At 35.5% G+C, this 13,142-nt stretch overlaps 1 protein-coding gene across 1 annotated transcript; it reads right to left on the bottom strand.

The window, feature by feature from the left end:
• Positions 1-3,143: 3,143 nt before the first annotated feature.
• LOC104907741 (nuclear/nucleolar GTPase 2) lies at positions 3,144-12,265 on the bottom strand. The gene is made up of 11 exons (XM_010696717.4): positions 11,992-12,265; positions 9,609-9,742; positions 8,781-8,910; positions 7,766-7,926; positions 6,980-7,081; positions 6,789-6,893; positions 6,285-6,413; positions 6,055-6,195; positions 5,608-5,708; positions 4,571-4,628; positions 3,144-3,639 (listed from the first exon to the last, which is right to left on the bottom strand). Exons 1-11 carry the CDS (start codon positions 12,203-12,205, stop codon positions 3,334-3,336), a joined length of 1,581 nt encoding a protein of 526 aa, XP_010695019.1. The 5' UTR covers positions 12,206-12,265; the 3' UTR covers positions 3,144-3,333.
• Positions 12,266-13,142: the final 877 nt, after the last annotated feature.

Below are 13,142 nucleotides of genomic sequence, written 5' to 3'. Positions count from 1 at the left end.
TTGTAGGCGTGTTTTTATTTCGCTTACGCGGGATGAACGCGTATTATATTTGACTACCCCACTACAAAGGTTTTTTGTATTGAAAACGTTTTTGAAGTCGCCAACAAGTCTTTAAAGGAAGACTCATAAACCTAATTGGATATGGAAATTTGTAGGGACAAAATTAAATAGGGACTTATCCGATGTAGATTTCTTTGTCTAGACTCCATAGATGTTCAAAATGAACCAAACATTGAGTTCGGAGGTGAGGGTACAAACATAGTCAGGAACTATGTTGCCCATTGTTGGGCTCTACTAAATATGATTCATGTCAATGTTTATGTAAAAAAAATAACCAAATAATGTTTTAAGCACCCTAAAAAAAATTAGTCTAAGTTGGTTCACGAAACAAACAGAAAGACTATTTTTTAATTATATGTTATTATGCAATTAATTTACAGGGAACCTAGCAGGTTGTCCAAATTATCTGAATAATATTAGAACAGTTCTTAAGGTCTTGATTAACAAAAATAACATGTGGGTGATAAAAGCAGGAAAATCACATAATACGCATAGAATAATAATACAAGCATATAATAATGTATGAAAAGAAATAAAAAGGAAAGAAAAAGGTTTAGAACATACATCATAACGATTTTATATTAGAGATCTAAATCATGAAAAAACAGTTAGTAACTTCAATATAAAAATAATTAATTTATTTAAGGACCCTCAGGATTATACCGTGGCTTGGGTCTGCGAGATTGACAACCTTGGGGACGAGCAATCGTGAAGCTTGAAAATATGAATATATTCGTATGTAGATTGAATGTATTTTGTGTTTGAAAGGTATGAGTTTTCGTAGGGAGGTTTTATAATTCGTATAAAGTTCAGTAAAATATTCGTCGAATTCGAAGTGTGTTAATGTGAATTTCCGTTTTTTAATCTATATGGAAATCAGATCTATTTATAAGGAAAACGACACTGCGCCTCACGCGCCAACTGCGCCAGGCGCATGCTGACGTGTCATGCAAATGATGCGGCATGCCCATTAGAAAGCGTACACGTGGTACACGCTTTGAAAAAGACAAGAAAGAAAACTGCGTTTTTCACGCAAAGTTGTGCGCCAGTCGCACAACACAATGTGTGGCACAGTGCCACGTGTCAGGAAAAGTTGCGCCTGGCACACGTCTGCGCCAGACGCAAGCTGGTGCATAGGCGCACCAGCCTCACAGCCTGGTTGTTGACGTGTCATTGTCGGCTTTTCTAAAACGCGTAAAAAGATTTTATTATTTTATCCTTTAATTCCGAAAATCTGATTTCACGGGATAAAATCTTATTTTAACTATAAAAAATATCTTTTAAAAATATTTATGTATTATAAATAAAACAATTAATTATTATTAAATAATTAATTGAGCTTTTCAAAGAATTGGGCTCAAAATACAATTAATTATCATGAATAATTAATTAGGCTTTAAAATAGGAATTTAAAACTTTTCGAAATGGTTTTGAATGACTTTTTCAGATTGTTTTTCCCTTGAGTCAGACCAATTAAGACCACAATATATTTCATCATCGGATCCTTAAATGAGAAGACTTGATTATGTGACTACAGAAGCCCCCACTTTGACTGAGGTTCCACTTTGACTAAGGTTCAGAAAACTAAAAGTCAAAGTCTACGATGTCGGAACGGAGAGCGATTCTAAATGCTCTGCAGTTTAGAACTGATCTATATACGCCAATCTCTACAAAACAAAGTTAGTATGCAGGACAATAACTACAAGCAATCTGATTATCTGCAAAAGAGATGTTAACAGATAGGTGCAAAGAACTCAGACAAAGCACATCATGATGCAATAATTCAAACTTAGACCCTCTAAGGGTGCAGGAGACGATATGCAAGGATTAAGGTTATGCAAAGCTAAGGGATGATACATCATGCAAGGTATTCACTTCTTTATCGAAGCCTTATCCGATCCGGGAAGACCTACTAGCTACTAGAAGCGGGCACGGTGATAAAGCTTTGGTCCAAGACTTATTGGAAAGGTAATGGACCACAGGTAAGCGTCATGCAAGATTATGATATATGTAATGCAATGCAAGATCAGAGTTTTGCAAATCTAAGATGTATGTAATGCAATGCAAGATCAGGGTTTTGCAAGTCTAAAAGATCTGAAAATGTATAGATAGAATGATAAAAAGTATATAGAATAATTTTCGAAAACTGTTTTTTTTTTTTAAATAATCGAGATCCATAAATGAGGTCCGCAAATAGCATCTCTTCGGGAGTTTGACTTGAATTGGAGGAACCACCACACATAGAAAGCCCCCACCTTGGGTGAGCATGTCTTGAATTAGGCGTTATGAGCCTTGGTTGAAATGTATTTGATATGTCTTAAACGTTCAGAGTTTTTACTGGGAATTGATCATTGAGAAGTTGATTTAGGCAAAGTCAAATATTGCCACAGACCATGAAATTGCCGCAGAGTCCTTTAGGGACAAGGAGAGCTTGGATTGAAAAAATAAAAAGCTTTAAATTTTGTGACTCAAATGAACGTAGGTGGGAAAAAGTTTTAACGAAGCTAGGTTCAGACTCGAGTCTATGTTGGGATCTAGAAAGAGATTATGCTCCTTAACTTCAAGGAAATCAAATTATTAGAGCATGACTAATTTTTATTTATTGAAGCGGTCGAACCTCGAGATGAGGATTCCTACGTATTCTTGCGAAATCAGAACATTCGTAATTTCTGATCTGATTTCTTTTTTTATTATATATTTTTTTGTGCCCTAACTTTTGCCTAGACCGTCCTTTTGTGTTTTTGACTTAGCAGGATTGGACATACCGTAAAAAAGGAGTTAGGGTTGATGAAATGTTGAACGGTTTAATGCTTGAGGTTAGATGAAGGTTAAATTAATTTGGTGAATGGAAGATCATGGATTTGTATGGTTAAGATTTCATGGGATTGAAAGATTTAAATAAGGGATAGAACTTATGTGCAACCTCTTAGCTTGACTTTTTATTTCGTTGCCTTTGGCCTTTTTTTTTTGACTCTTTTATTTTTCTTTAACTGTGCATTTTCTTTTGCTTTTGCTTATTTTTTTGCATTTTGATCTTTCACTTTTTTTTTGCCCGACTTTAATTTATTTTGCTATAGTAAGACTTGCACAAAATTTATTGATTTAGGATATTAGAAGGTTTGATGGCTAAAACAAACGAACCTGCGGCTAAAACACAAGTACATAACTAAATCTCTTTCTCCTATTGCCATTTTTATTCTCTATATTCATCCGACTAATTTAAACTCCTCATTATTCCATTAAGATAAACAAGCATAAGGCCAAAAAAACTTGTTACTCAGGATTTACAGTTTGTTTAGACATCTCCCCATTGAGCTCATTTTCGCTATACAGATCACTCTGAACTGGAACATCTTCCAGCTGCTGAGATGAAATAACATCTGCAATTGCTTTCAAGGCTCTTGCTTTTTCTTCTTCTGTCTCTATCTTTGCTTCTCCATCTCTGGTATCACCAGTAACATTTGGCTCCTCCAATGTATTATCTTCTTGTTGTGGTGGGGGAACAAAGAAGGGTATTTTGCCTTGCTGCCAATCGAAAAGGACCATCTTTGCCGCTGTCATCAAGTCCGGTTCTCCACCCTGGAGCAAAGAGTGACACTCAGAACACACATTGATAAAAGAAAATATGGCATGCACAACACCTTCCCCCATAATATAATGGTTGTACGGTGTTGTAAATGATTCACCAAACTGAGAGGGCTGGTCTAAGTGCTGCTCATTTGAGTTTGAACCAACCATGCTTAACGATCTAGCTAAGCATCACTATCATATAAAAGTGGCTAACTTAGCAATTAATCATGAAGCATTGTAAAAAGCAATTTCCCGGTAGTAGTAGTGAAGGACATAAAAAGTTCCATTAATACGACAGTTTTTAGCAATCTTAAATGATTCCTACTTCGTACAGGAGCCTCTAAAGTAATACTCCCTCTGTTTCAAATTATAAGGCATTTAAACTAGAAGAATTGTTTCAAAATATAAGGCATTCTACAATACCAATGTAAGATTAAATGCAATTTTATATTATCAAGATAAGCTTATAGGTTATTTGGTATTATCAATACAATATTTAATGTCAATTCTTATTACCCATGCAAATCTAATTAAAATTAACTAAATTCTTAATCTATGTGCAAAAACCTTAAACGACTTATATTTTGAAACGAAGGGAGTACTACCTCTGTTTTTATTTAGTTGCAACGTTTTGACTTTCACGCTTGCCAATGTACAATTTCAAATCGTTTTATCTCTAATTGTATGTAAGTAAAAATTATAAAAATTTGATATTATGAAAGCTTACATCGAAACGAATCAAACAAGATCCCACATGACTATATTTTGTTTAACATATAAATCAATAAATGTGGTCAAATAAGAGAACATAAATAGTGCAATTTGTCAAACGTTGCAACTAAAAGAGAACGGAGGTAGTATTATAGTTTCCTCTGCCACTCCACTTGGCTAGTCATCAGGCTGGAATCTGGATGAATGGAAAAGAGAGCACAAAACATACCTTCAAAAGCTTTCCCGATAACTTGCAAAGCTTTGAGAGAAAATCATTCTCATCCTCCCTGGTATAAAGCCAAATCAATTAATTAAATTAACCCAATAAACACAAGAAAAAAAAATAAATCAAATGCTTCCACAACTCTAAAACATCAGCAGAAGGTGAAGAAAATTTACAAGAATCTGAAACCATAATAATGCAAAGATCCGTAGAGGACATTCTAACTTAGGCAAGGGGCATATTATACTCCTTCTATCCCCTGCAATAGACCACATTTTCATTTAAGGTCGTCCCAAAAAAAAAAGTAGACTACTTACTAAAATTAGCAGGTTCAAGTTTGAATCTGCTTTTACTACCCTCAATGATACCATTATTTAAGATTACTAGAGAAAGACCAGATTGGTAGGGTAAAGAGAAACTTTAGAGGATAAAATAACAGTTACGGCATATTGATAATTCTTGAAAAGAATAAAACTTTGGCCCCCAATCTCAAAAGCACAAGTCATTCCTAAATGAGGTTCATAGAGTAGTATCAAAAGTGCAAAGTCAATTTCAAGAGAGCATTAAGTGACAATGTCTAGTTCGCTAAATAAGTTCCCCTCAAACGAATCCACCAATTATATGCTTCCTCTGTTTTTTTAATTGCACCAATTTGTATTTAGCGCTATTCATTAACCAACTTTTTAAAGCTATCTCGCATCATTATATAAGAAAAAACATAGTCAAATGGAGTCTTGTTAGATTCATCTCAATGCAACGATTCTAAATAACAAATTTTCATAATTTCTACTTATACGCAATTAGAGATATTGACGTTCAAATAAGCGTCTCGGCAAACGTGAAAAGCGAAATGGTGCAATAAAAAAAAACAGAGGAAGTATATCTTATTGTGAAGTCTGCTATTTGAAAACTGCAACATGCTTGTTTTATGGTTGTATAGGATGGAATGCTGTGCCTTCAGCACTTATAAACAACAGTGAAGCACTCAATGAAAAAACAGAGAAGTAACAAGTCCAACTAAATTAAGAGAATGAATACAATACCAGTCCTTAATCTTGTATGCTCTTTCCAGGTGCTCCTTTTTAACTCGTTTCAGAACTTCTCCAATGTGTTCAGTAGCATCATGTAAATTTGCAACTCGCACCTGCATATACAACCCAAAACTGTTAATAGAGATCCTTCAGCCACAACAGAAAATTATTTACAGCAATAAGTAATTACCATTCTCCTGCTACTCAAAGCAGGAGGATGTGGCAATAAATTTGTCTGTAACACATCATACTATTGTAACAACATCAAAGAAAAATATGGACCATCAATTTCAACCGCACAGGACAGGCTACACCACAGTGGTCCCCGACAGATAAGTAAATGGCACCTGTGCCAGAAGCTGGCACAAGCACCTACATGCCAGCCTTAGAGGTAATATTTCATCGATTAATGTAGAGATAAAATTGTTTCACAAATTAGAATAATTCAAAAGTACATACCACACCCTTCAGAACAACATCTGTCTCTGAGTCACTATTCTGATAGACAACACCAGGGCAATCTATCAGATAAATCTTCTTAGTCAGCGTAATATATTGCCAGACTTTAGTCTCCCCAGGTATAGGAGCAACCTTGCAAACCTTAAGGCAGAAAAATGAATTATACATGTCAGAATAAATCATCCAAACACATTGGAACTTAAAGTTATTAGTCAAACATGAGGCTTTACATTTTTTGTACGCAAGGTATTGATAACAGACGATTTCCCAACATTGGGATAGCCAACAAAACCCACGGATATTGCTTGTTTGTCACTCTTTAGCCGTGCAAATTGCCTTAGAACTGAAAGGAGAGAACCCTGAAAAGGAACAACACAAAAAAGGAAGAAAGAAAATAAAAAACTATGAACAGGCTATACAAGTAAGCATTTCTTCTTGTGTACCAACCCTTTACCCCCTGAAATCATGCCTTGGTATATTTCAACTCCCAATTTCACCTTATGTAATTTAGTCAACCCAACAGAATAAAAAAATCATCTCTTGACTCATTATATAAAGAAACGTCCCCCAGTATCTAAAATAAAGGTTCTCCAAGATACACTCATGCAAAAGCTTCTCTTAGAGAAGAAAATAAATAAAACTAACACAGGAATTTAAATCAGAGCATTGTTCTACATCTACCTCCAACACAGATACAGATTAAGAATGTACTGGCATTCACACCAAAGCTGTACCTTTCCAAAAGGCTTAGTGACGCTAGCATGGAAAGCTAGCGTGGGGAATTCCTTCGACAATACTCTTAGCCATCCTTTTGTCGCCCAAGCTGGAATCAGATCACACTGCATAATCGGCAATAGCAACCTAAATCATCTTTGGAGACAGGCCATAATACACCATAGACGGGGAAATAAGGTGAGAAATTAACCTTATTTAACAGAAAAACCATATTCTTATGCTTGCAATTCTCTTTCAAGTGCTTCTCTAGGTGATAGCATCTCGTTCCTTGTGGGTCCCTAGCATCCAAAACCTAGAGAAAAGTTGTCAAGAGGAACCATAAGCATTACCCAAGGCAATTTGATACATCAAAATATATCATAATTGAATATTAATTCAAAAACTTCTAACATTAGGGACAGGCATATAAGAACACTTACAGTGGATATTAATCAACTAATTTACATGCAATCTACAAGGCTAAAGAAAAACCTACAAGCCCATCTACCTTTTCTACCTTGACCACACTACAGAAAATCGTAGATGGCTGATGTGAGAAAACAATTCTGGAGACTCCGAATTGCACAGATCAACAATTACACCTCACGAAATTCACCAGGTACCTAGGCACCACATACACCCGTCCTCTTACTTCCAAAACCCCCTCTCTTTCATTTTAGCCTAAGTGAACAGTGTACTTATCTCTATACCAAGAGCGTCGCATAGGACACGTGTAAAATTCAAAAGAATGACTTAAAACCCCCTAGACCTAATCTTCTTCTAATACGGGAGGGGTTGTTTGTGGATGCATATCTGATAAAACATAATCCACTTGTGATAATCGAGAGTATTAGGTGCAAGGAGACCATAATTGCATTAATTCAGTATGTAATGCATACAAAGAGGAAATCTATGCCAGCACAGCAGTTGTAAACTACATGATTGTAAAACACTACTACGGATGTTTTTTGATGTAAGATGGGTGTGAGTTACTTACTTGAACAACAACGTCTGACGAATCAACAACTTTGTATAGTTCACCCCAAATACGTTTGCTTTGACCTTTCTCAAACATTGTATGACGAACTAAATCTCGGAATCCATCCTCTTCATCTCCTTCAGTAGAAAATTTAGCTGCTTTTTTCTGTTCATATTCATCTGGAAAAAAAATGTAGGACAAAGGATGAAGCAAATAATATGGTTTGTGATCTAATCTGGTCGGGTCGGGCCGGGTCAAATTCAGGTTGACTTGTTTATATAAACAGGCAACACCCTCAAACCCGAATCTGACCCGTTTACCCGAATAGGTCAGAAATTCCAACCCGAACCCGACTTGTTTATAAACGAACGGGTCAACCTCAACCCGACCCGTTTAACCTGATTTTTAAAAATTTCTTTCGAGGTTCAAGAATAGGTGGGCAAGTTCTCTATGGTGAGAATTATGTAAGAAAAAAAATATAATTAATTGGGGGCATTCAGCTCCAGTAACTTTTATCAATAATTTATTGAGTCCTTTGGTATAGTCTCTATGTCTCTCCTCCTATTTCTTTAGTACTTGAAGATGCAACAATGACTTCCATTTTCAATTATGAATTAGGCTAATTGATGAGTTTCTTCTTCACACTTTCTCTTTCTCACACTCTCGCTCTTCGTGAGTCTGGCTTTACAATTAATCTAAATGGGTTAGGCAGGTTATTTTCGGGTTGAAATTTTCAACCCCGACCTAACTCGTTTAGTTTTCAGGTTCATGTCGACCCATTCAGTTAAACGGGTCGGAAACTCTGACCCGAACCCGCTTATTTCGGGTTAGGTTCGGGTCGGGTTCTCGGGTTAGGTCAACTTTTTGCCGGCACAACCATTTAAAATGTTCATAAGAATTGCACTAGAATATGACCCATACAATTCGAAACAATTGGAAATCAACCACTCACTTAGCTAGTAAAACTTTCATAATAAGTATAATGTATGGAGCAGGAAAAAAAAAAACTTGGGAAAAACAAACTTAAGAATACCTTGCAAATTATCAGCTTTCTGCACCAGGGACTGATAATCTGTTGCCCGAAGCTTTGGGCGTTTTCGCTTCCCTTTTGGTCCGAAAGCATTCTCAAAAGGTTCCGTCTCAAGAAGATGAACTCTCCGTTGCTTAACATATAGAAAGAAAAACATCACTTAAGGCCAGGACTTTCTGTACCCAGCAACACAAATACACAATAAGAGAGAGGTCCCAAAAAATAATTCAAGAGGCAAGACCCTTCCTTCTAGTGGTCACCAGTTAAAACTAACGCCGATTCAATGGGAATTAAACCAGAAAGAAAAACAGCGTCTTAATCTTACCAATCTATCAATCGACAAACACTGTTAAAAAAAATGTGAGATGAAGCCCTGCAGTTGTAAACTCTTCAACTAATCTGCTGATAAATGAAAATTTTATACCATTTCAATAAATCAACCCCATTCTACATGGCTACTCCACAAACCCCAAATTCACAGTTCGTTGCACAGAGACGGGTTCCGCAATTTGTTCCTACACACTCACAAGTGAGCTGCAATTAACAGTTAACTGTAGTCAAGTCAACCTAATCAACACAATGCAACCCTGTATGAAAAAAGATTTCCTCCAGTGTTTTTAGTAGATCTCCTACATATGTGTCTCTCGACCTCAAACTTGAAAATAAACTTAATACAGTCAGGAAACTCAACAACAATGTGCATTACAGAAATTAAGTATAAATTTAAAAGATACATAATGAGCTTGAGGTGAGGCCAGCAAAATGGGAGTAACACTCGTTTATTCCACAATACAACTCACAACTAACAAGAGTAAAGGGCACATCGCATACCTTTGGAAGATCATTCAAAAGGGACATTGGAATATTCTTTGCTTTCAGTATCATATTGTAGTTGCTTGACATGAGACTCTGAAGCTCCATGCGGAAAAATTCAAGTTCCTTTGAACCGACAGCTTTTGTAGGCCCTGCAGAATTAACGAGAAAAAGAGTTAAGCTTCTCAAGATTTGACATTTTCCTTCCCCATCTTCGATTCCACGCACATTTAAAATATTGAATTCTCATTTGATGATTCAGATCACTTCTATTTCCATAACATGGTGAAGAATACTAAATAAAACAAACACCACGATGCGCCCTCCCTTTGTTGAAAATCTCTATTACATAAGGCAACTAGGAGAGACACAAAAATATAAAAAACAGCACTAAATTAAGAAAATTACAGCTAATCTTTATCATATATGCCAAGAGGATAATGACACCAAAAAGGCTACAGTCATTTTAAAAAAACGACAGTGGTTCCTCAATTTATCTAAAACTCTCACTTCCACTATCATTCTCGTCACTCATGGTTCCATTTCAACTGCTTCAAGATATTTATGAGTTCTTCATCTTTTCAACGTTGAATATATTTCCGGATTTGGGAAAGGGCATCAGATTATGTTATCTGATCATACTGCTTAGTGCTTCCCCTTCATGGTCTCATCATTCTCACCTTTACGAAAGAAAGAAAAATTAAGAGATGGGGATAAGGAAGGAAAATGGCTGGTCACCGGTGACAGGAATTGATCTCGAGACTACAAACTCATGTGTGGGAAACTGGGAATATGGATGCATGATCGGTTTGAAATCATCACCAACGACCAAAGGAACAGTACGATGCCGTCTTCGGTCGCTTCACTGACAGTGAGCGTTTACTTGGCGAACCAGCAAATACCAAGCCACCGCGAACTCCACCATCACTGTTTTCGGTCTGATTTTCTCTCTCCTCTGACCAAATTATACTACCTCCGTTCTCTTTTAGTTGCAATGTTTGACAAATTGCACTATTCATGTTCTCTTATTTGACCACATTTATTGATTTATTTGTTAAACAAAATATAGTCATGTGGGGTCTTGTTTGATTCGTTTCGATGTAAGCTTTAATAATATCAAATTTTTATAATTTTTACTTACATACAATTAGAGATAAAACGATTTGAAATTGTACATTGGCAAGCGTGAAAGTCAAAACGTTGCAACTAAATAAAAACAGAGGTAGTATTTTCTGATTCCGATTATTTTAGCATTTTTACTGCTTTAAGTTTGTACTAATTGATTTCTATGTGTTACGAAAATTAAAGGTATAAATGCTTTTCAACATAATCTAAGTAGGATGTGCAAAATCATTTCTTTATTTTTGGATTACATTGACTGAATTAATGTTTTTGGTACTTTGGTACGTTGGTTAGAAAGATAAATTAGATCAGAGTAAAATTTGGGGACAAATATACCTTATGAAAAAGTTTATTGACCAACAAATTGACATTAATTACAGCCATTGATGTATGATAAAGAAGAGGAAGTAAATATGGCAAATTCGAACGGAGGTAAAGATCATATTTTGGGTTGGTAGGGACGAACAAAAATTGTGATGCAACGATATGGATTGGAGTGTTAATTATGGTACTTAATACATTGCATTATTATTAAGATATTTTTCTTTAACAAAACTTCGAAAATAGTTTTTCTAACAAATTATTTCTAGATATAGTAGTATTATGCAATCCATTTAACTTTGAAATGATTTCGCAGTGCATACAAGGTTAGTGACATTAGACATCTAGTGCACAAATCCAGCAAAACAAAATCTCTCATTTTTCCCCCTTACATAGGGAGAGCAATAATTGAACAAAATAAAATAAACATGAAGACGGCTATGGCCCACTAAGTTCATTCAGTAGGAAGAAAATTGATCATGACATGCTGAATTCTGATCAACAATTTCAATTCAGTTACTAAAACTATGTAACTATGTTCCCTAAATTTCCTCAATTTTCAGATAAACATCCACAACAACTACAATATTAATCCCTTCGATTAACATCCATAGATTCTGCACATTCAATTCTTCCAGATTCCAAAACTCGACAAAACGGCGACCTAAGTCAATTGAAAATCAGGAACATTAAACATGCTGAATTCTTATCAGCATTTTCAATTACGTTCCGAAAAATACAACTCTACGTTCCCTAAATTACCTTGATTTTCAGATAATACATCTACAATAGCAATTTTATCAATCACTTCAAACAACATCCACAGAATTTAACAAATTTTCACGTTTAAGCAACTTCAATTTTTCCAAATTTCAAACCTTAAGAGTTCCAAAAAATTCTACAAAATTCCACCAAGAAAGTAGCGAAAACAAAACCAATCAAATTGAATTTCACATACCAAACCAGCGACGATCAGGTTGAATACGAGTGGAAGGCAATTCAGAAGACTGAAACTGTTGGCTCAAAATCTTTCCCCCACTATTCCTTTTAGGGCGAGTTTTGTACATTTTGAGACGCCGCACAGTGGCGGCGCTACGACTCGTGCTACTGCTCGCATTGCTTCTGTTGACGTCGAGAGAATGTTTAGGCTTGCTTTCTTTCTTCTTCGCCATTGATGTTGATCTTCAAGCTCTGATAAAAAAATAAACCCTAGTTTTCAAACAGGATGAGAATGAGGAGATCTATTATAATTAATTATAATATATTATTCTATTTAATTACTCATATTTCCCATTTCCCTTTTTTCACGGTAATTTATGCAAGTAGAATTTAAGAGGGATAATAAAGATTTTTTTGTTTATTTAAATAAATGTTGTATGGGAAAAAATGATTTTAGGAGAGAGAAAATGGAGAACAATTGGTGAAATAGCATTAATTGTAACACTTGGGTTGAATAAACAAAGCAAAAAAAATTCAATAAGCAAATAAATGATGGGACACGGTTTTTCTAGACAAATTACGGAAAAATATGGAACTAAATGTGGAAATGGGAACTATATTTTGGGACACCCAAAATGGAAATGGAAACTATGTTTTGGGACGAAGGGAGTATAATAATGTATAATTCTAATGCAATGCATTTAAATGCTTTGCATTTGAATTAAATGTTTTCCCCTTTTCTTTTGAAAAACATTAAATGTTTTGCATTGGAATTATACATTATTCTATTATTTTGTATAAATATGAGTACTTAAGTACAACAATATATTTTTATTATCTAGCACTCCGGGACGCCGTTAGCAAGATCCTTATAATAAACCATGTTTTTTCACCAAATACCCCCATAAATCACGAAATTCACCATATACCCTCAATATTTCAGATATTCACGATATATTCCTGAGTTTTCAAAATTGTGCATCATCTACCTTTTTTTCTAACGGGCGTTAAGTCACCGTTAACGTTATTTACGATATTGCCATTAGTAACCCCTAATCATACACTCCTAACTCCTTAAAACCCTAACCTTATCCCTAATCCTAACCCCCTCCCCCTCCACCCTAGCCTAGCCCCTCCCCCCTCCCCTCCACTTCACCGTCGCAGCCCCCC

This window comes from Beta vulgaris, chromosome 4, assembly GCF_026745355.1.
Source record: "Beta vulgaris subsp. vulgaris cultivar EL10 chromosome 4, EL10.2, whole genome shotgun sequence".
Classification (NCBI taxonomy): Eukaryota; Viridiplantae; Streptophyta; class Magnoliopsida; order Caryophyllales; family Amaranthaceae; genus Beta; species Beta vulgaris.
This window is presented reverse-complemented; position numbering and strand designations above follow the sequence as displayed.

Coding starts and splice junctions, on each gene's coding strand:
- LOC104907741 (XM_010696717.4), bottom strand. CDS start 12,205: ATGGCGAAGAAGAAAGAAAGCAAGCCTAAACATTCTCTCGACGTCAAC. Junction 8,911..9,608: donor TTTTGAATGATCTTCCAAAG/GTATGCGATGTG, acceptor CTATATGTTAAG/CAACGGAGAGTTCATCTTCT. Junction 7,082..7,765: donor CGTCAGACGTTGTTGTTCAA/GTAAGTAACTCA, acceptor ACTTTTCTCTAG/GTTTTGGATGCTAGGGACCC.